The sequence below is a fragment of the Gossypium hirsutum genome, chromosome A13 (assembly GCF_007990345.1).
Source record: "Gossypium hirsutum isolate 1008001.06 chromosome A13, Gossypium_hirsutum_v2.1, whole genome shotgun sequence".
Classification (NCBI taxonomy): domain Eukaryota; kingdom Viridiplantae; phylum Streptophyta; class Magnoliopsida; order Malvales; family Malvaceae; genus Gossypium; species Gossypium hirsutum.
Window position 1 is genome coordinate 75872044 of NC_053436.1, and position 24886 is coordinate 75896929.

General features: G+C 36.3%; 3 protein-coding genes across 7 annotated transcripts; 1 reads left to right on the forward strand and 2 right to left on the reverse strand.

Moving 5' to 3' along the window:
- Nucleotides 1-8245: 8245 nt before the first annotated feature.
- LOC107894493 (putative UDP-glucuronate:xylan alpha-glucuronosyltransferase 4) lies at nucleotides 8246-13197 on the forward strand. The gene is made up of 2 exons (XM_016819763.2): nucleotides 8246-9074; nucleotides 11892-13197. The coding sequence occupies exons 1-2, from the start codon at nucleotides 8354-8356 to the stop codon at nucleotides 12830-12832; spliced, it is 1662 nt and encodes a 553-aa protein (XP_016675252.1). The 5' UTR covers nucleotides 8246-8353; the 3' UTR covers nucleotides 12833-13197.
- Nucleotides 11750-15656, reverse strand: LOC107893588 (pentatricopeptide repeat-containing protein At3g05340). Of its 2 annotated transcripts, XR_005907544.1 has the most exons (2): nucleotides 13454-15644; nucleotides 11750-12167 (listed from the first exon to the last, which is right to left on the reverse strand). XR_005907544.1 is itself a non-coding variant. In XM_041085019.1 (1 exon), the coding sequence occupies exon 1, from the start codon at nucleotides 15560-15562 to the stop codon at nucleotides 13601-13603; it is 1962 nt and encodes a 653-aa protein (XP_040940953.1). In that variant the 5' UTR covers nucleotides 15563-15656; the 3' UTR covers nucleotides 13289-13600. The 2 variants fall into 2 exon arrangements, 1 of the variants encoding a protein (XP_040940953.1); XM_041085019.1 differs by lacking the exon at nucleotides 11750-12167 and having other exon boundaries at nucleotides 13289-15656.
- A 369-nt stretch (nucleotides 15657-16025) lies between these two features.
- LOC107893587 (mannosylglycoprotein endo-beta-mannosidase) lies at nucleotides 16026-22530 on the reverse strand. 4 transcript variants are annotated; one of them, XM_016818617.2, is made up of 11 exons: nucleotides 22072-22530; nucleotides 21261-21399; nucleotides 20859-21080; nucleotides 20664-20722; nucleotides 19805-19853; nucleotides 19323-19553; nucleotides 18735-18904; nucleotides 18445-18649; nucleotides 17455-18123; nucleotides 17139-17366; nucleotides 16026-17034 (listed from the first exon to the last, which is right to left on the reverse strand). In XM_016818617.2, the coding sequence occupies exons 1-11, from the start codon at nucleotides 22218-22220 to the stop codon at nucleotides 16231-16233; spliced, it is 2925 nt and encodes a 974-aa protein (XP_016674106.1). In that variant the 5' UTR covers nucleotides 22221-22530; the 3' UTR covers nucleotides 16026-16230. The 4 variants fall into 4 exon arrangements, with proteins under 4 accessions (XP_016674106.1, XP_016674108.1, XP_016674109.1 ...); XM_016818619.2 differs by lacking the exon at nucleotides 22072-22530 and having other exon boundaries at nucleotides 21269-21405; XM_016818620.2 differs by lacking the exon at nucleotides 22072-22530 and having other exon boundaries at nucleotides 20859-21034; nucleotides 21269-21399.
- Between the last annotated feature and the right edge of the window lie 2356 nt (nucleotides 22531-24886).

The following is a 24886-nucleotide window of genomic DNA, read 5'->3' on the forward strand; positions in this document are numbered from 1 at the left end:
TCTTCATGAACAACAACTTGTCCTAGAAAAGGGCTTCGTTCGACCTTCCTTGGGCATGGGCAAGCCACTTCTTTCTACACCTAAACCACACCCGCTGACCCAAGCATCTTCTTCATTATCTTCGTCGACCCAGAACCTCGCTACACTTTTGAGAGGTGCTAATGTTCCCTTTCACCGGCTTTCACCATCGGAAGCCGCTCAACGCCGGGCACAAGGCATTTGTTATCATTGCAACGAGAAATACACTTGTGATAACAAGTGCAAATCAAAACCTCAATTGCTTTTGTTTGATGAAGATAAATAATATTCTCCAGTCCTTGAATCTTTTTCTGATTCTACTGTTTCCGAAAATCTTTAACTCCAGGAAGCACTGACTAAATCGACGATTTCATATAATGCTTTCGCGGGTGGTTGCTTTATATCAATGCTTCAATTCATTGACCAAGTGCATGGCAAAGCTGTTCAGATCCTTTTGGATGGGGGAAGCGCTCATAATTTTGTGCAAACCCGAGTGGCAACTTATTGTTGTTCCAATAGGGTCGGAAGCATGTAAATTATTGTACTAAAAAATCACACAAAGTTCAATTCCCAGGGAAGAGAGGTGGATCACATGGATCTCTTAAATACCAAGTCTTTCCTTAGACAGAATATCCCTTCTATAGTAATTTAATAGCACAATTAAATACTACTATTATATCCTCAAATATTGAAAGAAAAATAGGACAAGAAAGAACACAAGAGATTTAACGAGGTTCGGTAAGTTATACCTACGTCCTCGGGCACTAACACCAGATGATAACTTTACTATCTCCAAAGTATTACAAACAAATAGAATTCCTTAAGAATTCTCAAATGGGAGAAGAGAGAAAACTAAGAGAGAAAGATTGGTTGGGATGAATTGAAATGAGAAATGAGAAGGCCTATTTATAGTTGAGGTTTAAGGGCCAAACAATAAATAGCCCATTATCTCAAGGACCAAAAAAAATTATCCCATGCCACTTTTTCAAAGTCAACTTTAGGGTGCTAAACTTGCACCACTTTGTATTGTTTGCCATTAATGTTGTCTCCCATTAATGTTAACAATCTCCACCTTGAAGATTTGATTAGGATAATCACATCTTCACACACTTCCTTCAACTCCCCAAATTCGATAAAGCTATCTTTTGTAGTGCCTACAAATGCACTCTCGAGCGCCATACACCTGAAGGTGCTCAAATTCTCAGGATGTTAATCAAGTTCAAACAATGATTAAACTTGATTGTTGTTACCACCTTGGTCATCATATCTGCGGGATTATCTGCTGTCGGAATCTTCTGAAGTAGAATTTTTCCTTTTTCAAAGACTTCCCGCACAAAGTGATATCTTACGTCGATATGCTTGGTTCTTGAATGATAGACTTGATTTTTCGCTAAATGAATAGCGCTCTGACTGTCACAATATAAACTTATGTGACTTTGAACAACTCCTAAGTCTTTCAACAATCCATTAAGCCAAATAGCCTCCTTAACAGCTTCTGTAACTGCCATATATTCTGCCTCTGTAGTAGACACAGCTACTGTAGACTGTAAGGTAGACTTCCAACTCACTGGGGCTTTCGCAAGAGTAAACAGATACCCCGTAGTTGAACGACGTTTATCTAAATCACCAGCAAAGTCGGAATCAACATATCCAACTACAAACTGACCAAGTGCTTCATCCTGTTCAAAAATTAAACCAACATCTACGGTTTTTCGAAGATACCGTAGAATCCATTTCACAGCTTGCCAATGTCCTTTTCCAGGATCATGCATATACCTGCTCACAACTCCAACAGCTTGTGAAATGTCAGGCCTCGTACACACCATCGCATACATCAAACTCCCAACTGCATTAGCATATGGGACTTTCGCCATATATTCTCTTTCTTCTTCAGTTTTCGGAGATAATTGAGCACTAAGTTTCAAATGAGAAGCAAGTGGGGTACTTACATGTTTTGTGTTTTCATTTACACCAAAACATTGTAATACCTTTTTCAGATATTGCTTCTGATTTAAACAGAGCTTGCCTCTCGGTCTATCTCTACTTATCTCCATGCCGAGAATCTTCTTGGCCTCACCTAGATCTTTCATCTCAAACTCTTGATTCAACTGAGCCTTCAACTTATCTATCTCATTTTGGCTCTTCGAAGCGATTAACATATCATCAACATACAAGAGTAGATAAATGAAAGATCCGTCATGCAGCTTCTGCAAATATACACAATTGTCATATTTGCTTCTTGTGTACTTCTGCCTTCTCATAAAGCTATCAAATCACTTGTACCACTGCCTCGGGGATTGCTTCAATCCATATAGCGATTTGTTCAGCTTACAAACCCAATTTCTACCACCAGCATCTGTGTATCCTTCGGGCTGAGTCATATAGATCTCCTCTTCTAACTCACCATGCAAGAAAGCTGTCTTAACATCAAGTTGAGCTAGCTCCAAATTCAACTGTGCTACTAAGGCCAACAAAATTCTAATGGAGGAATGCTTCACAACAGGGGAAAATACATCATTGTAGTCAATTCCCTCCTTCTGAGCGTAGCCTTTAGCTACCAATCTTGCCTTGTAGCGAATATCCTTCTTGCTAGGAGATCCATCTTTCTTTGCGAATACCCACTTGCATCCGATTGCCCTTTTACCTTTCGGTAATTGCGCCAACTCCCAAGTATTGTTCTTCCTGAGAGACTGCATTTCTTCATCCATGGCGCTTTTCCATTTATCACTTTCTAAGCTTTGCATTGCTTCTTGATAAGTGATAGGAATATCATCAACAACGGGAAGGGCGTAGGCCACCATATCAGTAAATCGAGCAGGTTTACGAATTTCTCTCCGTGGCCTTGCAACTGCAACTGGTTCTGGTGTACTTAGTGGTTCTTGGGTCAGAACCTCTTCAACCTCTAATTCCTCCATTGTGGCTGGAGAATTAGACTTATTAACTGGGCAAATCCCCATCTGCTCAAACTCCACCTGTTTTGGAGTACACTCCACCTGCTGTGGAGTATTGCTCGTCTGAATATCTTTATCTGCTACCTTTTTCAATGTGGCAGATTCATCAAAGGTAACATCTCTGCTACAGATCATTTTCTTTGTGCTTAAGCACCAAAGACGAAATCCTTTCACTCTAGAAGTGATTCCCATAAAGAAAGCTTTCTTTGCCCTCGGATCTAACTTTGACTCCTTCACATGGTAATATGCAGTGGTTCCAAACACATGTAAGGAATCATAATCTGTAGCTGGTTTTCCAGACCATACCTCCATAGGAGTTTTTCTTTCTAATGCAGATGATGGCAAACGATTAACAAGATGGCCAGCGTATGTCACAGCCTCAGCCCAAAATTGCTTGCCCAACCCAGCATTGGACAACATACATCGAACTTTCTCCAGCAATGTTCGATTCATACGCTCTGCCACTCCATTCTGTTGTGGTGTATCCCTAACTGTGAAGTGTCGAACAATACCATACTCTTGGCACACATCGAAGAACGGATCACTTTTATATTCCCCTCCATTGTCCGTCCTAAGCCGCTTGATTTTCTTGCCAGTCTGGTTTTCGATCATAGTTTTCCATTTAAGAAAAACTCCAAGCACTTCATCTTTAGTTTTCATGGTATACACCCAAACTCTTCTGGAAAAGTCATCAACAAAAGTAACAAAGTAGTGTTTTCCTCCCAACGAAGGTGTTTTGGAAGGCCCCCACACATCTGAGTGAATATATTCCAAAATACCTTTTGTATTATGGATAGCAGTGCCGAATTTCACTCTCTTTTGCTTTCCCAGAACACAGTGCTCACAAAATTTTAATTTGCAAGCCTTTGTACCTTTCAACAATCCTTGCTTTGCCAGAATTTGCAAGGATTTTTCGCTGGCATGTCCCAACTTCATATGCCACAACTGCATTGAGTCCAAGTCTTTGTTACCGGAAGCTGCAGCGACTGCTCCAATAACTGTACTACCTTGGTAGTAATACAAGTTATTTTTCCTGATGCCCTTCAATATCACAAGTGCGCCAGATGTCACTTTCAAAACCCCATCTCTCATAGTAACAACTGAACCATTGGATTCCAAGGCTCCCAATGAGATGAGATTTTTCTTCAAACTGGGCACGTACCGAACATCAGTCAGAACTCTGGTTGATCCATCTTTATTCTTTAATTGGATTGAACCTATCCCAACAGTTTTACAGGCATTGTCATTGCCCATATAAACAACTCCTTCATTTAGTTCTACTAAATCAGAGAACCACTCCCGGTTAGGGGACATATGATAGGTACAACCCGAATCCAATATCCACTCATCTGAATGGAACGACGATGATGATGCAACCAGTGATAGTTCAGAGTCACTAGTATCATGCTTAGCAACACAAGCATCTACAGCAGCTTTTCCCTTATTCTTCAGCTTTGGACAATTTTTCTTCCAGTGGCCTTTCATGACAAAAAGCACATTCATCTTTCCCGAGTCTGGACTTTGACTTTGATCTCCCCTTTTGAGTTTTCTTCCGAGTGTATGAACGACCTCGGACTACTAAAGCTTCTGTATCTCTGATTGAGTTTTTCTGTTTGTCCTTCTTTCTCTGTTCATAACTGTATAAGGCCGCACAGACTTCGCTCAGAGATATATCACTCCTGCCATGAAGTAGAGTAGTTTCTAGGAACTCAAACTCCTCAGGAAGTGACCCCAACAGCATCAAAGCCAAATCTTCATCTTTGAATGTCTCATCCATATTCAGCAAATCAGTGACTAACTGATTAAATTTGGTGATGTGATCATTCATTGTGGTACTTGGGACGTATGTGAAGCGAAATAGTCTTTTCTTCAAGTGGAGCTTATTTTGACTGTTTTTCTTCAAAAAATTTTCTTCAAGTGCCACCCACAACTTATTTGCAGAAGTCTCCTTTGAAAAAGCATACCTCTACTCTCGAGAAAGGCATGATCGAATTGTGCCACATGCCAACCGATTGATCGCCTTCCAATCTTTCTCCTGTACATCATCTGGTTTCTCTTCATCAATGGCAATGTCTAGACTCTGCTGAAAAAGGGCATCTAGAACCTCACTTTGCCACATACCAAAATGGCTTGTGCAATCAAAGATCTCCACGGCCAATCTTGCATTTGCAATTGTCGGTCTTGTCCACATGGACGATGTTGAAGCTCCTACACCGACCGTTTTCTCCATAATCTTTCAATATACCTAAGGAAATCTTTTCTGATGTGGAAGATCAGTTCAAACTGCAACCACAGAGCATACTACGATTAACCTTCGGCTCTTGATACCACTTGTTGTTCCAATAGGGTCGGAAGCGTGTAAATTATTGTACTAAAAAATCACACAAAGTTCAATTCCCAGGGAAGAGAGGTGGATCACATGGATCTCTTAAATACCAAGTCTTTCCTTAGACAGAATATCCCTTCTATAGTAATTTAATAGCACAATTAAATACTACTATTATACCCTCAAATATTGAAAGAAAAATAGGACAAGAAAGAACACAAAAGATTTAACGAGGTTCGGTAAATTATACCTACGTCCTCGGGCACTAACACTAGATGATAACTTTACTATCTCCAAAATATTACAAACAAATAGAATTCCTTAAGAATTCTCAAATGGGAGAAGAGAGAAAACTAAGAGAGAAAGATTGGTTGGGATGAATTGAAATGAGAAATGAGAAGGCCTATTTATAGTTGAGGTTTAAGGACCAAACAATAAATAGCCCATTATCTCAAGGACCAAAAAAAAATTATCTCATGCCACTTTTTCAAAGTCAACTTTAGGGTGCTAAACTTGCACCACTTTGTATTGTTTGCCATTAATGTTGTCTCCCATTAATGTTAACACTTATCTCTGACTTCTGATTGAAACAACTGCTCAATTTTCTGTATTGGTTGGAAATGGCGATCATCTGATTTGTTCTAGCATCAATCAAAATGTGCCACTCATCGTTCAAGGCCAAGAAATTTCTGTGGATTTTTATGTTTTGCCGTTACAAGGGTGTGATATAGTCTTAGGCATTGAGTGGTTAGCTACTTTAGGACCACTGATTACAAATTATGCAACTTCGATTTTCCAGTTTCCGTATAAAGGTCACAAAATGTGTTGGTAAAGAGATCGATTCCCTGTGGCTCAATCTATCCAGTACAATGCCTTGCGCCGATTGTCTTCAACACAGGCCATTGCTGAATTTTATCGGTTAGAAGTGATACCCACCTCCAACGGGTCAGTTTCTTCCTATCCAACCGATATTGCTTCTATTCTAAAAGACTTCTCGGATATTTTCACTAAACTCCAAGGTCTGCCACCATCTCGGAACCGTGACCACGCAATTCACTTACTACCCAACACAAATCCGGTTCAGGTACGTTCCTATAGATATTCTCACTTTAAAAAAAAAGAAAGATAGAAAAACTGGTTATAGAAATGTTCAACGATAGGATTATCAGACCTAGCACCAATCCTTTTCATCTTCAGTTATTTTAATTCACAAAAAAGACAGTACTTGGCGTTTTTGTGTGGACTACCATGCTCTCAACGCTGTTATGATTCGTGACCGTTTTCCTATTCCATCAATATATGAATTATTTGACGAATTACATATAGCTCGATATTTTTCCAACTTGGAACTTTTAGCCGAATACCATCAAATCCGAATTCGTGCTAGTGATGAATTTAAAATGGCTTTTTGAACTCACGACAGGCATTACGAATTCTTGGTAATGTCGTTTGGTCTTAAAAACGCACCCTTTACCTTTCAAGCACTGATGAATGAGGTTTTCCGACCATTTCTTCGACAATTTGTTCTTGCCTTCTTCGACGACATATTGATATACAGTGCAATTTGGGCCCTGCATCTGGACCATCTTTGACAGGTTTTGCAGCTCTTGCGTTCTCACCAATCGGTAGTAAACAGTCCAAATGCTTATTTGGACAAAACACTACTTGGGCCATATTATTTCAGCCTAGGGTGTTGTGGTCAACCCAGACAAAATTAAAGTAATTGTCAGCTGGCCCACTCCCACAATAGTTAAATACGTGCGCGCTTTCTTGGGTCTGGCTAGATATTACCGACGTTTTATCCAACATTATGCAACCATAGCGGGCCTATTGACGGATCTAGTTAAAAAGGATGCTTTTGTTTGGACATCTGCAGCAGGCTTGGCTTTCTCCAAATTGCAAAAATTGTTGGCCTCAGCCCCCGTACTCCAGCTTCCGTATTTTTCTAAGCCCTTCACTTTGGAAACGGATGCGTCGGGTATAGGCATTGGCGCCGTTCTATCTCAAGATGACCACCCCATCGCGTTTTTTAGTCAAAAACCTTATCACATCAAAGACAGTGTCAACAACCTTTCAAAGGAGTTGCCATTTTTACTACTTCAGCTGCTATTTCTGGAACTCCATTGCCAACTATACACCGGATCATTGTGCTCCATTGTGAAAAACCATATTTTTATTTATATATATATTAAATTATTTATGTATTTATATATTTTTTAAAGTTTAGAATTAAGAGAAAATTAATAATATTGTTTTTATAATATATAAAAAAATAAAAAGAAATGTTTATTTTATATGATGATTAAAAACTACTTTATTGGATTAATATATTTTATATAATGATTTGGTTTTGATTATTGTTACTTGTTTAAAAAAAATTATTGTATTGATAAATTTTCAAAAATATAAATGATGTAATTATAATTTCGTACTATCAAACATGATATGTGGAATTATGATGTAACTATACTCTATTAATTAAAATTATAATTTTTTTTTGTAATTACAAGATAATATAATTACTACCCTAATAATTTATATTTTAATTCAATTAATTTGTGTTGTACAAACAAATGAAATAATAAATGTGTATAATAAGAGGTGTTAAAAGAGAGTTTTATTATGTAGTGTAGACATGTTAAATCAAATAAAAAATGATGGGAAGTAGAAAATATATATAAATAATAGTAAAATTTAAATTCTCCATTTTGAGAATGGGAGAAGAATGTGGCTTTAACTACAGCTGATAAAAATAAAATCGTAAATAAATTTAAATGCAATTACAATGAAATGATGAATAAAAACGTGGAAACATAAAACTAAATTCGTAAAATCCCCAAAATCTAAACGGACAAAAATGGCATGAATGTATTTGGCAACAAATTTATAAACCATAAAAATATTTCCAAAGTAAGTAAAAATGAGAAAGCAGGTAAGGTTTTAAATAAAAATGAACAGCCACGTAAATACAACCATGCACGTGTTATATTTCCCTTCAAACTCTCTTCTTCGGTTCTTCCCATTCAACGTTCTAAGAAATTGAATCAATACTCCAAAAATGGCTTCCAAATCCTTCCATTGCAACCAAAAATCCTTCACTCTCTCAATAACACTTCTCTCTTTATCCTTGATCATTTTCGTTTTATTTTCCAGATCAAATTACAACATCATCGATGCTTTTAAACACAATCCGCCTCCCTCCAACCAACGCTTCAGAAACCTCGATCTTCTTCAAGAAGAGATTAATAGTAAGAAGGAGATTAAAATCGGTTTAGTTAATATCAATTCCAATGAAGAAATCCAATATCAGCTACCCGGTTCAGTTGTTAGCACCGTCCACGTTCGCTTCGATCGTGTTTCCAAGAAGAGAAAATGGGAGGATTTTTTCCCCTTCCGGATCGATGAAAACCAGCAGAATTGTCCGGAGATTCCGATGCCAGCCCTGGAGAAGTACCAGGATCTGGACGTGGTGGTGGCGAAGCTGCCTTGCAAAGGGTGGAGCGGGAAAAGCGGGATGAGGGATGTGTTTATGCTTCAAGTGAATTTGGTGGTGGCGAATATATTGGTAGAGAGTGGGTGGGTGACGCCGGAGGTAAAACGGGCGGTGTACGCAGTCTTTGTGGGGAGCTGTGGGCCGATGCAGGAGATATTCAGATGCGAAGATCTGTTGAGGAAAGTGGAGGATCATAGGGTGTATAAGCCTGAGCTAAGGAGGCTTAAACAAACCATGCTTATGCCTCCAGGCTCCTGCCAACTTGCACAGCCATACGGTGAAACTGGTATTTTACTGTTTTTTTCTTTTCCCTTTTTCAACTTTTGAAATTTTCCAATATTTTCAATTCAGTCCGGTCTGATTTTCACATACACTTCTTGAGAGGGCCTGAAACAAAATAATGTTTAAATTTTGAATAATTTAATTCAATGATTTGGAGGGAGGCTTACAAGTTTTACAAAAATAAACACACAAACTCTTTTCTTTTCTCTTTTTTTTTTGGAAGGTATTCATGACATTACTGGTAAGTAGATTTTTTTTAATAATCTAATTATAAAAATTACTTATAGTGCCTCCTTAATTCATAAATAAAAAATAATGCGTTTCAGCGCTTACATCTACCTACATTAACAATAATGCTTATATCAATCAAAACTATAAATTTCAAATTACTGTTTTTTATTGAAAATTTTGAATTTTTGTTTAAGAGTGGCAATTCTAGAAGGAAATGATAATAACTATTTTTTTAAAGAAAATGTAGTGCATTTTTTTTTAATTCAGTAAAATTAATGCATTAAATATATTTTTTTAATAAAATGATAATTAATTTATTTAAGCATTTGGTAAATAAACTCATAAATTAATGGGTTTAAGTTTCCTTCCTTGTAAATTAATTAATGTAACCAACACACAAATATATATATATTTGCATAAATTTGATCATTCAACAAATTCCAACATTAATTTTTTCAGTTCAAAATATTAGTAATTGTAATTAGATTTTCTAGATAAATAATCATCCTGGAAAATTTTAAGTTTCTGGAATTTCAGGAGTTCAAAATTTTATTAAAAAATAATAATGTAAAAAATAAATAATATAAAAATATATTTGTAAAAATTTATAAATAATTATTAGCAATAAAAATTATATATATTGTAATCAAAAAATGACATTTTGAAGTTTAAGGTTTTTTTATGGAAAAAAAAGTTTAAGTGGCAAAATTTGAATCACTCGATAGATTTCGAGTAAATTCACTTTGATTGGAGTTTTTTTTGGAAAGTGGATGGATTTTTTTTTACTTTGATGCGGGCTAGAGGTGTGTATGGTCCCGGCCACCTGGCCCAGCCCGAAGGCCCTCCTAAAAAATGAGAGAGTTTGGGTAAAAATATAGGTTCAAAATATGCGTTGGGGCAAAAAAACAAGGCCCCGTTTAGAAAACTGGTCGGGCCTCGAGTAAAACTTTTTTAGCCCAGGCCCAACCCTAATTATATACTAAATATATATTTTTTTTATTTTTAATCATATTTACATTTTATTTTTAATTTTAATATAACCACTTTTTATTATATTTTCAAATTGTGAATTGTTTTAAGAATTGTTTTAGTCTCATTTTTTATTTATTTCTTGTTTTTATATTTGTTTTTATGTTTTAAAATGTATTTGATTTGTTATATTTTAAATTTTTTTTATTTAATGAAATAAGCTAAAAAAATTTTAATATGGGCAGGGCGGGGCTGGGCTCAGGTTTAACAATTTTATTTCTGGTCGGGCTTAGACAAATTTTTAAACTTATATTTCGGGCTAGGCCCGAGCCTAGAAAAAGAGCCAAGTGGGATGGATTTTGCTTTACTGTCTATAGGTATGAAACAGTAATGGTAATTTTCACCCCACTCCATTATATGAAATTATCATATTATCTTTGTTATAGAAAAATCCATATGTTTTATGTTTAATTTATTTTAAAACTTATGTTTAAATATTTATTTACCTTTAAAAAGGTTAAAAATAAATAACAAAAATTAAATTTAAACAAAACGATGGAGGCTGTGATTGAATGCATCCACCATTCATGAAGATAATAGTAATTTTTAAAATTATACATCTATAATAAAGTGAGTTAAATGATAAAGCAAAACATGTCAACTGTAGAGTAGTAGTAGATTTAGTAACACCTACTCCCGCCTTATTCTATTATCATCCTTAGTATTAAATGAAATAAAATTATGAGAAAATTTAAAAAAATAACTTCTTTAAAATGAAATTTAAATATAGAATTTGACTATTTATATCTCCTTTTAATTTGTTCATGTTTGGATAAATAATTCTTTTTAGAAAACATTATCCTATTGGAATTCCATAAGTTATAAAATAAGAATAATTTTAATAATGATATTTTGAATTTTAATTTTTTTTTATTTTATAGTGAGATGATGTTAAATTGTGAAAAAAGTACCTTTTTTTATGTGGAATTTAAATTAATTGTTATACTTCAAAAAATTTTATTAATTTTGAGATCTTCCTTTATTAAGTTGTCATGTATCTCATTTCTTTCATATATTTATATTTTGAGTTAATTACACCAGACATTCTTAAACTATGGTCCTCATTCTAAATTGATCTCTAAACTTTAAAACGTTTTAAAGCGATTTAATATCAATCATATCCTTCTATTATTGAAACAGTTAATTTAACCATTAAATAGCGTGTAAAATCTTATTATGACATAATTTAAAATGAAAAAATTAAAGAAAAAAGATTTCTACAGCATCCATTTTTACAACTTTTTCTTTAAAATTTTCATTTTAAATTATGCCATAAAATCCGATATCTCATTTAATGGTCGATTTAACAATTTTAGTAATGGAGGGACCTTATGAGTATAACATCAATAATTTGATGATGTAATTAGAATGTTTTAAAGTTTGAATACCAATTTAGAATGAAAGTCATAGATTGGGTATGTCTGGTGCAATTAATTAATTCTTAATATTTTAACCCTATAAGATATTTGTCATCCCAGCTTGTAGAGTTAAAAACAACAAAATTGGAATTCAAACTTGATGTAACAAATATGTTTTGAAAATTTTATTTGGTGATATTCAGGTAAAGAAGCATGGAGATACCATTCAGCAGATCATGAAAGGCTAAAAATGCTAAAATACAGTGCGTTCCAGCAAAAGGAAGCCTATGCAACAGTTCTTCACACATCCGAAGATTATGTTTGTGGTGCCGTTGCTTTGGCTCAAAGCATAATCCGAACCAATTCGACCCGAGATTTAATTCTTCTTCATGATGAAAATATCACCCCCGAATCCTTAGTGGGTTTAAAAGCTGCTGGTTGGGACACCCGGCTAATCAATGGAATCCGAAGCCCCTTTGCTGACAAAGATTCATTCAATGAATGGAATTTTAGTCCTCTTAGAATATGGATGCTAACTTGGTATGATAAAGTTGTTTTCATTGATGCAGATGTTCTAGTTTTCAACAACATTGATTGGCTATTCGTTTTTCCTCAACTATCAGCTGCTCCAAATGATAAAACCTTGTTTAATTATGGGGTGATGGTGATAGAGCCATCATTGTGTATGTTTGAAGATTTGATGGTTAAAGTTTTGGAAATGGATTCATACAATGGCAGTTATCAAGGGTGGTTGAATGAAGTCTTTATATGGTGGCATAGGTTGCCTTTTCAGGTGAATTTCCTCAAGGATTTCGAAGGGGAAGAAGGCCGGCGTCAGGAAAAGATCCTGGATGAGATTTCGGTCCTACATTTTCTGGGGTTGAAGCCATGGATGTGTTACAGGGATTATGATTGTAATTGGGATAAGGAAGGAATGCAGAGGTTTGCAAGTGATAAAGCTCATGAGAAATGGTGGCAAGTGTATGATGAAATGCCTGAGACACTGCAACCATATTGTGGCCTAACAGAGCACATGAATTGGAGATTAAAGAAGTGGAGATGGATAGCTAGGAGCCTTAAACAACCTGATGAACATTGGAAGATTGGTGTAACAGATCCTCGACAGTACAATCTTGGTGCTTGAGAAAGGGTAAGTGCCAAATTCTTGAAGGGAAAATCAGAAGAATTTATGTCTTTATTTTTTCTTTCTAATGCAAAATAGTATGTATTTGGTGTTTTTTTTTATAGATTTTATGTAAGATTTTGAAAGTGTGGAACAAGGATTCAACTTATGCCACAAACCTCTGTAAAAGAAGTTATAGAATTCTTTCAATACAATAAAATATAATACTTAATCCCCCATCAATCTCTACGCTATTTCTTTTTTATATTTTTAGTCTCCAGTTTATGTTTACACAGTTGTTTTGCCCTACGTTAGTCGCATTTGTATGTGAATGTCAGATATAGGTATGTATCCAACACGGGCATGTTCACTTCAAGCAATTGAAGTTACAGTGAACGTAATTTCTGAAATGTTTTATGTTTAAACAGTTCGCTTCAAGCAATTCTGATAGATCAAAGACGATCATGACCAAAAGAATTCACTAACAATCATTTTAAAGCTTTCTTTTCTATAAAACCAATAAAGGTATACTCAAGAGTTATTCAAGACCAAATTGGAGATAAAACATCCAAAAAGTTCAGAACATATGGTATTCAACAGGTTTCCCTATTAATGGAAAATAACAGAGAATAAACATCTAACCTGGAACCTGAGTTGCTCTGACTTCATTTCTATTGAAGTACCCGTGTCCGGCATCTATATCCAATGCATATTTGGACATATCCTCCAAGTTCCCTCCAAATATATATAAATCTTGGAAATTTTGAATATATCGTGTCGGACATATACCTATGTCTGACACTCAGTCGGAGTAACATTCCCTGGTACATAGCCTTCTTCCAACATGAGTTTCAATAGCTCTTCCAGAATCCCATACATAAGCTCTGCTTGTGGATGCATTCTATCTTGCACAACAAAGCTGTGGACTTTCTTTTCAGTCTCTATCCAACTTATACCAATTTCTTTCGACACCCCGATTTCCTTCATTCTCTTAATGGTCCTTGCTCGTTCTTTCCACTTTCCTCGAGAAGAATATATGTTTGCCATTGATACATATGGCACTGGGCTTTCAGGTGTTTCCAAAATCAGCTGATTAGCTGCATATTTCCCTATTTTAGAATCACCACGAATGCTACAGGTACCAAGCAATGCTTGCCAAACAAGCACGTCAGCTTTAACAGGCAATCCCTGAATGAATGTCTTAGCTTCATTGAGGAGCCCTGCCCGGCCTAACATGTCAACAACACAAGCATAGTGTTCTGCCCTGGGAATAATTCCATAAACATCAGTCATCGACTTCAAGAGTTCCATACCCTTTTCGACTAAGCCCACATGGCTACAAGCATGAAGCAAAGAGAGGAATGTAACGTCGGTTGGTGCTATTCCATCTGATCTCATTTCCTCGTATAATTGTAGTGCTCTACAGCCATCCCCATGACGAGCAAAAGCTGCAATCATAGAGTTCCACGAAATTGAGTTCCTTTGAGACATTCGACTGAAGACTTTGGCTGACTCCTCTAAATCTCCACATTTGGAATACATGTTGATAAGCCCATTATTAACATAAGAGTTGAAACCAAAATTTCTTTTAATGCTTAATGAATGAATCTGCTTACCCAAACTCAATGAAGTATCCTCACTGAATACCCCTAAAACTGCTGACAACATATTAGGATCAATCTCAATACCTGACTCGAACATTTTCATAAAAAACCTTTTAGCTTCTTCCTCGAACCCATTTTGTGCCAAACCCATAAGGATTACCGTCATCGAAACCTCATCAAGATCTTGTGCAGATTCAAAAATTTTCCATGCATCAGTCACTTGCCCACATTTAGAATACATGTCCATTAGTGAACTCTCGATGCAGACTTCGGACTGGATCCCTAACTTCCATAAAAGACTATGAATTTGACGCCCTCCCGTTAGTGCTTGCAAACCAGAACATGCCATCAATGAGCTTAAATAAGTTAAAGAATTTGGACACACAGGCCCCGAACGCATTTGATTAAACAATTCCAAGCTTTTTTCATACAGTTCATTTTGCACCAAGCCGGAGATCATAGCTGTCCAAGTAATAACATTCCTTTCAAACATCTCATCAAAAACCTGCCTCCCCGAACTCAAACATCCACATCTAAAATATGAAGTAATCAAAGAATTCCCTACACTAATTTCTTTTTCATACCCGTTCGAAAATACTAATCCATGCATCATCTTAACGACATGATAAAACTCTACTCTGTCGCAAGCTGATAAAATAGTAGTCAAAGTCGCTTGATCAAACCAACAAATACCAGATTTTCTCATTTGTTTGAAGTATGAGAAGCCCTCATCAAACTTCCCATTCCTTAAAAACCCAGACACCATCGTGTTCCACGAAATGGTATCTCTGATTGGCATTTCATCAAACAGCTTGGTCAAATCAGTTAAAGTGCCACATCTTGAGTACATTCCGAGGAGAGAATTCCAAACAACAATAGCATTATTGGAATCCTTAAAATCTTCAATTGGGTAAAGATTTTCAGGGTTTTTGACGAAGGAAGCGTGGATAGAGGAACCCAGAAGGAAGAATCCTTGTTTCCCAGAGAGGGATAAAAGGAGGCTTAAGTCCAAATGGTTGAGAACAAGTTTGGGGAGATTTGAAGATGGGAATTGGTAGAGTTTTGGGGTTTTGAATGGGGAGAGGATAGAAGAGAAACATGAAGGAATTTGGGGAATTAGTGATGTGAAAATCCATTGGGATTTCATCCATTAAAATTGAAACTGGTCAACGATAGAAATATGTTACTACTATCTGTTTCATTCTGCGTTGGGAGAGAAGCAACGCAATGGGCACAAATTGGGCTTTGCCTTAAATGATTGGTACTTTTTTTCGGCTTAATTCCAAATTTTATCCTCAACGTTTTCTCTTCTTTTTAATTTCACCCTAATTGTTTTTGGATTACACCCTTTCTTTTGTAAATTTATTCAAATAGATAATTTTTGGGTGGAAACCGTTAAATCATTAACGGTCAAAAATGTTTGCTGACTGTGCGTGACATTTTTCACTGATTAGGATGCCACGTCAATAAAAATGACGACATGGCAAGTAATTTTTTTAATGAAAATAAAATTATATTATATTAAAATTTTACATGGCCAAATCCAAAAAAAAAAAGATGAAAATTTAAAAAAAATTTCAAAAAGATCAAAATATATAATTAAAAAAATGTAAAAAAATATGGAAATATCATAATAAACTCCAGATTTGTGTAATCATATTTAAATGCTGTAGAATAATACAGAGATTAGTGCATCAATATGAAATAAATGCGAAAAATAACACAACTTGAAAAATAATTTTTGATATACCAAATCGGAAATGGGTTTCTTTCACCAAATATGAGATACCGAGTAATCAGAATCATTCAATCAAGTTAAAGAACAGTGTGCACTCCATGATGGTAATTCCAGCCTCTAAGTGTTACTCTTGGAGACACACCTGGAGGGACCTTGAATGATATCTTAATTGACATCTCTTCACCTGGTACTAATGAAAAATAGTTATCCGAGTAATGAACCGGAAGTATTCGACTGTCTTCTCCTTCTTCATGTTCCATCTTTGCACCATGAACCGAGAAATTAAGGAAGAAAGCAACTCCTCCATCACTTCCATTTATCTCTGCAACTCTTAAACCATCACTTTCTCTTGAAAATTGTCTATATAGTCTCTGAAACAAACCCGTTGGCTGTTTCAGATCAGCTCTGGTGTCTGGTATAGGTTCGAGTGAAGTCATATCAAAATCTGAATCATCGTTTCTGACAGCAAAATTGTTCTTGTAGGTTAAAGTTTTGGGATCAGGTTTCTTCGATTTGTTTAGCACCTTCATTTCGACTTCATACGAGGAGCCTTTGATGAATGTCTTTGATGTTATCTTAAGAGGTATTCTCTTGTTCCTGTATGGTTCCAGCAGCTTGTAATCTCCACCAGAAACATGTAACCAGTAAAAGTTTCGGGATACAATGCTGTAATTTGAAACGTGGTAGAGTTTGAGAAGGAGAAAGAACACTGGCTTCGGGTTTTTTGACTTTGGATACTTCATCTCACTAATGGAAACTACTTTCTTCGGTGGCAAGGAAAGCTTATCAAAAACTTTGTAATACGGACAAGCTCCTTCAAGATCCCACACTGATGCTTCTATAGCGACATTTGACAATTCCTCTGCAGTAGTATTGACAACCTGTTCATGAAAATGGAGGAAAAGCAGAACTTTCTGTTGAATCGCTGATTGCACTAATAAATACAACCATACCAATTTGTAGCATTTACTTCCCAGCACTTTACCTCTATAAAATATGTAGCAAGATTGAGCTGGACATGGATTGGTTCCGCAGCACAGCGACAACCAAAAAAACCAGCTGTCTGGTCTAAGAGGTGATCATAAAATTGACCACGAAGACCTGTCCATGGGTTCTGCGTCTTCCAAATCAAAACTCCAGTGTATTTGCTCCACATACGGGACGTCCAACCCTCTAATAAAGCTCTATACTGAATGTAATTAACAAGTTGAGCCTGAGATGATTATGTAAGGAAGTTAGCGTTAAAATCAAAGAGAACGCAAATGCATTCCCAATTAAAGGAAAAGATTTTCGTGTAATACCTTCAAGCAAAAATCATCCAGATCCTTTGGGGTTCCATACAGTTCAATCTGGTCATGAACCTTCCCGGGTTTCGAGTAAGGAAGATATTTGTGGTATTGCCAAATAGGATTTGGAACTTCTTCAGTGTAACCATTGGGAAGCTTCTTAAACAATGGAATTTGCCAACCTTCACGAGGCATGGTTGCTCTGATGGTAGCTGCAACTGGAATTCCTACAGAACCAACCTCAGGGTTGAAACCATATTTGTAAAAGTTATCCTTAAAAGGGTCTTCGGGATTCTGGATTTCATAAGGGCCATCAGTAAAGCCTCCCTTTCCATTAGCAAAGCCATCCCACATGGATCCTTGGATATAAACACGTGTGCCATCCAGATATTGACTAGGATCCTTGTATGCTGTGGACAACCCTTCCACAGACGTTATATTTTCACTCTGGCTCTCGAAAAATGGATGCAGTTTCAGGTCATTCTTGAGAGACGTGTTGATATCAGCCGGTGGAACCTGTTCGTTTCCACCAACCCAGAGACCAAGACTAGGGTGATTCCTTAAAAGCTTGACAGTATCTCTGGCACATAGCATGAAAAGATCATGGTCAAGTGGGCCATTTGGATTTGATACTGGGACACCTCTACCATCAACATCACCAGTAATCCAAAACTCCTGCCATACCTACAAATATTATAAATTGGTTACTTCCAGGTTAATCAGGCACATTAATTAAACCTGCTGCCCCAAACTAGTTTCACTTCCTTTCAGAAGGATTTTTAAATTCGTAAAACAGCAGATCATCCTTCCAAATGGTTCCTAATTCTTTATAACCTTCACAACCCTATACATGCTTGAGAATCATCCTTCTTTTCGACCAACAAATTTTGTTTTCTCTCTAAGGAAAATTTGTAAGCACTAAATTAGGCCGATGATAGTACTTGCTTCCAAAAAATGAGCAGAAACACATGTATATATAAAGAGAGACAGAGAACAGAGTTTTACCAGCAAACCATAAACATCACAATAATGATAAAATTCTGGCCTCTCGGCCAACCCACCACCCCAACAACGAATCATGTTCAGATTCATATCTGCATGAAATTTTATGTCTGTTTTATAACGCTCCTTAGAAAGCCGAAGCAAGCAATCAGACAATATCCAGTTACCACCGCGGATAAAAATAGGCTGTCCATTCACCTTGAACAACCTGTCAAAAGATGGCAGTAATGAAACAGATAGAATTTCTAAATGCAATTTTTTAATAATAGTCAAAGTTGATTCCTGAAGTATACCTTCCTCCAGTAGCACTGTCTATATGAGATTCAATTTTGCGAAAACCAAATAGTTGGCCCCAAGAATCAGACTCTCCGTGTCCCTTCACATCAACAGTAATACTGACATTATACAGAGACTGCTTTCCCATTCCATTTGGCCACCATAAGTTGGGCTTGTAGAAGAAAAGCTGCAATATACAGCATAAGCATTTTCAAGTAGTGTTGCAAGTAAATTTTAATAGCAACTTGCAAAAGAACGGATGCTTTGAACCATAACCGTGGGTATCCAATTTCAGGTTGCAAAGAAAGAAAGGATGCTGTTGCAGAGGAATTATCATTTAGTTTCCTCTAAATAATTAATATATTTACTTAATGAAAATAAAAGGGGCGGTTAAAATTTCTCAATGAGATCCAATTCGGTCAAATCTTGCTCCATATTCTCTCAAATGTGTCACTACTCTATATCAAAATGCAAAAAGTCAAACACAAATAAACAATAGAGGGGGCAAAGGCAACTGCTTATCCAAGACAAAGAACTAACTTCAATGCAACCAAGGATGCAACAAAACACATTCAAAAATAAATAAGAAAGTTACCAACACTGACCTGAGGAAATGTATACTGAATACGAGCTCTAGGAGGGATTGAAACATGCTGAGTCTTAAGATGCTCCATTAAGCAAACACTTCCTTCAAGTTCTGTTGTCACTTGGATATTTAAAGAACATTCAGCAACCCAAGAACTTCTGTTTTCCAATTCAGTTGTTGCATGCAAGTATACCCTTGTGTAACGGTCAAAAAACGAAGAAACTAAGTGTGGATCAATTATTTTCACCGGCTGTATCCAAAGCAAATGCATCAACAAACAGCATTTAGATTTAATTACCAAGTATCATAAAATAATGATAGTGAAAACACAAGCACCATCAACAACTGATATCTAGGTCTAAACTGAGTGCTACAAATAAAGGTACTTAGAAGGAAAATTATTTAGAGCATTGTGCAGAAATACGCATGCTCAATACTCAACACTAATACAAGATAAACACTAGTACAACGAAGTTTTTAAGTCTTATACATAAATCTTACCCCGGTAACAGATATTGAGACTTCATCCCAGATACCAGTGTTCCGATCCCTGAGACAAGTAGAGGTCAGATATTAAGATATCGAGTTTTGCAGCTTTAGAAAACAGAGGTTGGATCCTAGCTGACAGTTCAAAAACTTCTAAGACATACAATAATAGATGACAAGATAATAGAATACCAAAAAGAAAATGTAATATAATTACATTGATTAGCCTCTATATACTAATAGAACTGCAAATAGAATACCAAAAAGAAAATGTAATATAATTACATTGATTAGCCTCTATATACTAATAGAACTGCATTGTTTTTCTCCCTGCCATATGCACTATAATATATCTTCTAAACAAAAATCTTATCAGAGGATCACCATTCATAACATCATCTATATTTAGCTCAGAGAAGTATCATTGGATTTGTATCTATACGCGTTTGATCCCTGCTGCTCCTCTCATTGTCACTCTAAATAAATTTTTTTGACAACCATATTGTTGTCTTTCATATCCATTTAACTGATGCTAAGCCTCTAGCTCATAACACCGGTCTACCCAAACTAATAATAGAATATTAGTGTTCTCACTCCTAATTGATTTAGCATACACATTACGATAGGCACTTGTATGTTCAAAGTGCATCTGTTATCACATGAATACACAAATAAAGCTCTAAAATCAAGAGAAGTTGGTCAAAGAACCAAAGAAGGATGAATAAATTTCTTGTTTGCAGTGGCATTAAGTGGAGACAGAAATACGGTTAGACTACACTGTGACAAGTCGCATTATTCATCAGAAAATCAAACATCAGCAAGAATAAGAAAACCAAAACAAAACCCTGAAGTTTCAAAGTTATAATATGTTCACCTCACTGGAGCTATCCAATCCCAGCCCTCAACATATTGTGTGGCAACATCTTTTCCAATCTAAGATGACAAGAAAGGGTGTTAGCAATTAGGTCGCAGTTTTTGCTCATATTATTAAATGCCTACAATTTAACCTCAAACCATTTTGTTAGAGATAAAACAAATTAATGAACTTTGTTAGAACAAAGTTACTTACCTCATGATCCCCACCTTGCCCACCCGCAGGGGGAATGCTCCCAGGATGGTCCGGAGGGTGAACAAGAACAGCCAGCAAGTTTGAACCATCAGGATTTAGGATATCAGTGACTTCAAGGGAATGTCTTCGAAACATCCCTTTAGGGAGGACCCTTTTGTGCCCATTTAAGTATAACTCTGCAGAGTAATTGATTGCACGAAAATTCAGATCTAAATTTCCTGACTGCAAAATATAAAGTAAATCAGAACAGAGCATTTGTTAGTTGCATATAACATTTTCAAGATTTAGGGAACACAGTTCTGACCAATTAAACATCTACCTCGTATACAAAACAAAACAAAAAATTTTAGTGTTTTAAACTCATATTTAACCTCACAGATTTCATGTCAAAACACTGCATACCAGCTTACACTGGAATTTTGTGAAAAACCAGAATGTGTAGTACTCCCTTCCAGAATCAGCTATATCAAGGATCGTCTCGTTCTCCAAACCGTAAAAGGGATCACCAACAACTTTGTTCTCTACTAGAGTTGCCAAAACACTGTCGATCAAGAACAAGTTCCAAACCATTAAGATGAGAACTCACATACTAGCTCCATTCAAGACAATTGACTTTGTATCCAAATTCAACTATAATATTTTTCATGACAAGGAGCAAGGTCATTTTTGCATTTGATAGGATCGTAGAAGCAGATGTAGAATCATCAAATGATTCAATTATTAAGCGAAGACCGACAATTATAGTCCAAATTTCAACCCATAAAAATGATAAATAATTAAAAGGATTGAAAATATTTTAAGCATATTGATCTAAAAACGATCATTCCTTTTGTTTCTTTTGCCACTTGCCTTTAGCTTCCTTAAAAAAAGGAGCGACAATTATGGCGTTATATCAACAAAACTACAATTTTTTTTTAATTTAAAAAAAAAAGTTGAAAAAGCTAACAACCAAGCAGAACCTAATTATGAAATTTGATTTATTATCCTAATGTTGTTATAACTCTCTCATTTTCCTTCAAAATTAAGTGATGCATAACTAGCAATTTTCTCACTCAAATCTTTGCATTTGCTATCCACATTAAAACATGAGAAAAGTCAAGTCAATCCAGCAAAACTCAGCCTACATTTAAACAAAACTAGAAGTAAATGGACTGCTGTATATGCAAAATATACAAAATCAGAACAAATATATACACAAGTGGAGGTTTATTACGTTCCAGGAACGACAGCTTCCATCCAGGAAGAGGTTGGGCTAGTTGGGGGATGAGTGGTGGTGAGCTGAGTTCCGGTGAGTTGAACGTCGGTGGATCTGGCGGCGAGCCATCCCGAGTCAAGCAGAGTCTTTTGCCCAATCTCTGCCATTGCTGAGTGTAGGGAGTGGAGTGAGAAGAGAAGAAGACTTTCGAAGAGTAAAATTTTCTTGTCTTGGGAAGACTTGTGAGCTGACACCGCGTTTGAAACAAGACAGTGTCGGTACTTAATCAATGCCACGTGGTGTTTGTCGACTTGTTTTGTACGGCGGTCATTTCTAGGTGGATCTGATCTCTTTATAATCGGCCTTTTTGTTCACCTCTTCCTGTCTTTTATTTTATGACTTCTGTTGTTACTACTTATTATATCCATTTTAGACAACAGAGATTACATTACAGACCAATGTCTTCATAACATCAACCATCCATTTTCGATTACATTGATTCAATCGATTTTATTATTAAAAATACTTTTAAAAAAACAAATGCTTGAAGTTTGGGCTAGCCTTTTAAAGTTATAATTTATTAGTAAGCCATCTATTTTAGGCCCACAGGCTATAACCAAGAAATCCTAAAATATTATATCATTTGACTCTTTCAACTTCTCAAAGCCTCAATCTTTTTTTCTCATTTTTTATTTTTCAGCAGGGACGGTGACTGAACGCAAAAGCAGATCTGGAGGGAGATGGGCAACTGGAGAGTGGAGAGAGGCTGAGAAGCCAAATGGACGAGGGACGAGAGTGGTGGTTGCCTGGGTGGGTCTCGAGTTAGCTTTTCTTTTTCCGGCTTGCCCAACTTGAAGCAGTCCAGTTTTTTAAAAAAAACTGGTCCGATCAATTTTTATTGGTTTTTTCGGTTTACAATTTGCGGTTCAATTGCCATTTTTTCAATTCTCGATCTGAACATTTTTTATTAGTGTTTGGATCAATTCCCAAACGATCAATTAGTTCAGTTGGATTCAAACATCATTTTTAGGTACAAAAGAAGATTGAACTCCCATGGGGAAACAACACAATTAGCGGGGTATTAACTGCTTTTAGATTTATTTTTTTTTAATTTAATGACTGCACATATATACTCCGCTATTTGCTCACTCTCGTGAACAGCTCCTACCTCAACTTCTTCATGCATGTTCTCTTTGCTACGAGAACGGTATATGTTCGGCATTTCTAACAATTAGGTTGTTGAGTGTTTTGATGTGTAAGGTTATGAGATGGGACGTCGTAGATAGGTTACCATATATCTCAACACTTAACTTATTTTAGGATTAATATGTTTTCTCTACGTAGAGTTTGTCTGCATGGCGGTGCGAACTTATCCTATACAAATTCATGAAAGGATATGAACTCATCACATGCGAACCCAAGATGCAAACTATGTAAGCTATGGGTCAGTCTAAGTCGGATAACGGGTCGATAATAGCGAACACGATAACAATTTGTCCCCCATCTAATTCAAAGAATAGTTATAAACTGACTTTTTTGAAAACTTGACTTTGCGAAATGGGGAATATCTGAGAATGAAACTTATCGCATACGCTTTTCCTTTTAAATTGTCATGCGTTTCACCACGTCTTGAGGAGAGGTGCAGATGTATAAAGCTGATTATGTTTTTATTCTCAGACAACGAATCATCAAGGTGTGAAATTTTTTAAAAGGAGGTTATTTTAACTCTAAATATTGAATTGTTTGGATTTGAAATTTTTGAGAAGGATAATCGTGATTTAGAGGTAAGTTTTTTAAAATTTCCAAATTGTCTTTGTAGTTATTTTGAGTTTAGTTGGGCATGATAATTAGGTCGAGAGGAGGTAGTCGTATCATTCAAGGTAATCGTGATGGTTCAGGGAGCGAGCCCTCACGACGCGTAAAGCAAATGCTCTTGTGGAGGCAAAAGTGTATGTTTGCACCATCAAGCATGAAGAGATGAGTTGTCAGTTGGTCGCCCGGTGGATTCAAATACCCAATTTTGCTTATGAATTCTCGATTGTTAAAGGGTCGAGGCGACTTAGTGACACTGCCGATGGAAGTTTTTTACTTCCTTCACACGTACTAGAAGTAAGTTTTCATATTCCATTCCACTCTGTCATCTTCTTGACAAGTATGGAATAATTCCAAGATAGCTATCTGACTTCTCATGGTGGGTCGTGGTGGCCCACTTCATTGAATATGGTCGGCAAGAAGAGGCGTTGTTGATTTCTGTTTTCTAGAATTTATACTAACTCAAAGCCTGCAATTGAGGAGGTTCTTTGGGCTTGTTTTTATTTTACTTTTCACGATGCTCAATTGTTTCTAACTGGTATTCAAACCTTCGACTGAATCACTGTAAATACATACCGATAAAGAATAGATTTGGAGTTGGTTTTGATTTTCTTATTGAATGGTCCACACCTAGTAAGAGTGTGTGCTTGTGAAGATAAGAAATTATAACGAAGGCAGGGTGGGCTCAATTCTATAGGCTTCGTTGAGGTCCTGTATTAAATTTGGAGGAGGCGTTAACTGTTAGAAATGTGTTTCACTACTGCCTCATAGATCTAAACCCTAATGGATGGCGGCCAGTTGATGGTAACAATGGTGCAGACATTGTGTTAGTTTTGGCTGCGCAGTTCCCGCGGCTACATGAAGCCACTAATGAGTTAGGACTTATTCTGTTAGGGAAAAAGAAGGAGCTTACAAATTATTTTTATACCTTTTGTAAATTAAAACCTCATCCATAGTCCTCTAAACCTACAGAGGATTAAGAAGGTAGCACAAACCCCCTATGATTATTGTTGGTGCTGAT

Excerpts from the sequence above, each read along its gene's own strand:
- LOC107894493 (XM_016819763.2), top strand. The coding sequence starts at position 8,354 with ATGGCTTCCAAATCCTTCCATTGCAACCAAAAATCCTTCACTCTCTCA. Across the intron at positions 9,075-11,891 it reads ACAGCCATACGGTGAAACTG|GTAAAGAAGCATGGAGATAC; the intron begins GTATTTTACTGT and ends GGTGATATTCAG.
- LOC107893588 (XM_041085019.1), bottom strand. The coding sequence starts at position 15,562 with ATGAAATCCCAATGGATTTTCACATCACTAATTCCCCAAATTCCTTCA.
- LOC107893587 (XM_016818617.2), bottom strand. The coding sequence starts at position 22,220 with ATGGCAGAGATTGGGCAAAAGACTCTGCTTGACTCGGGATGGCTCGCC. Across the intron at positions 19,554-19,804 it reads TCTCAATATCTGTTACCGGG|CCGGTGAAAATAATTGATCC; the intron begins GTAAGATTTATG and ends CTTTGGATACAG. Across the intron at positions 18,124-18,444 it reads GTGATGTTTATGGTTTGCTG|GTATGGCAGGAGTTTTGGAT; the intron begins GTAAAACTCTGT and ends TAATATTTGTAG.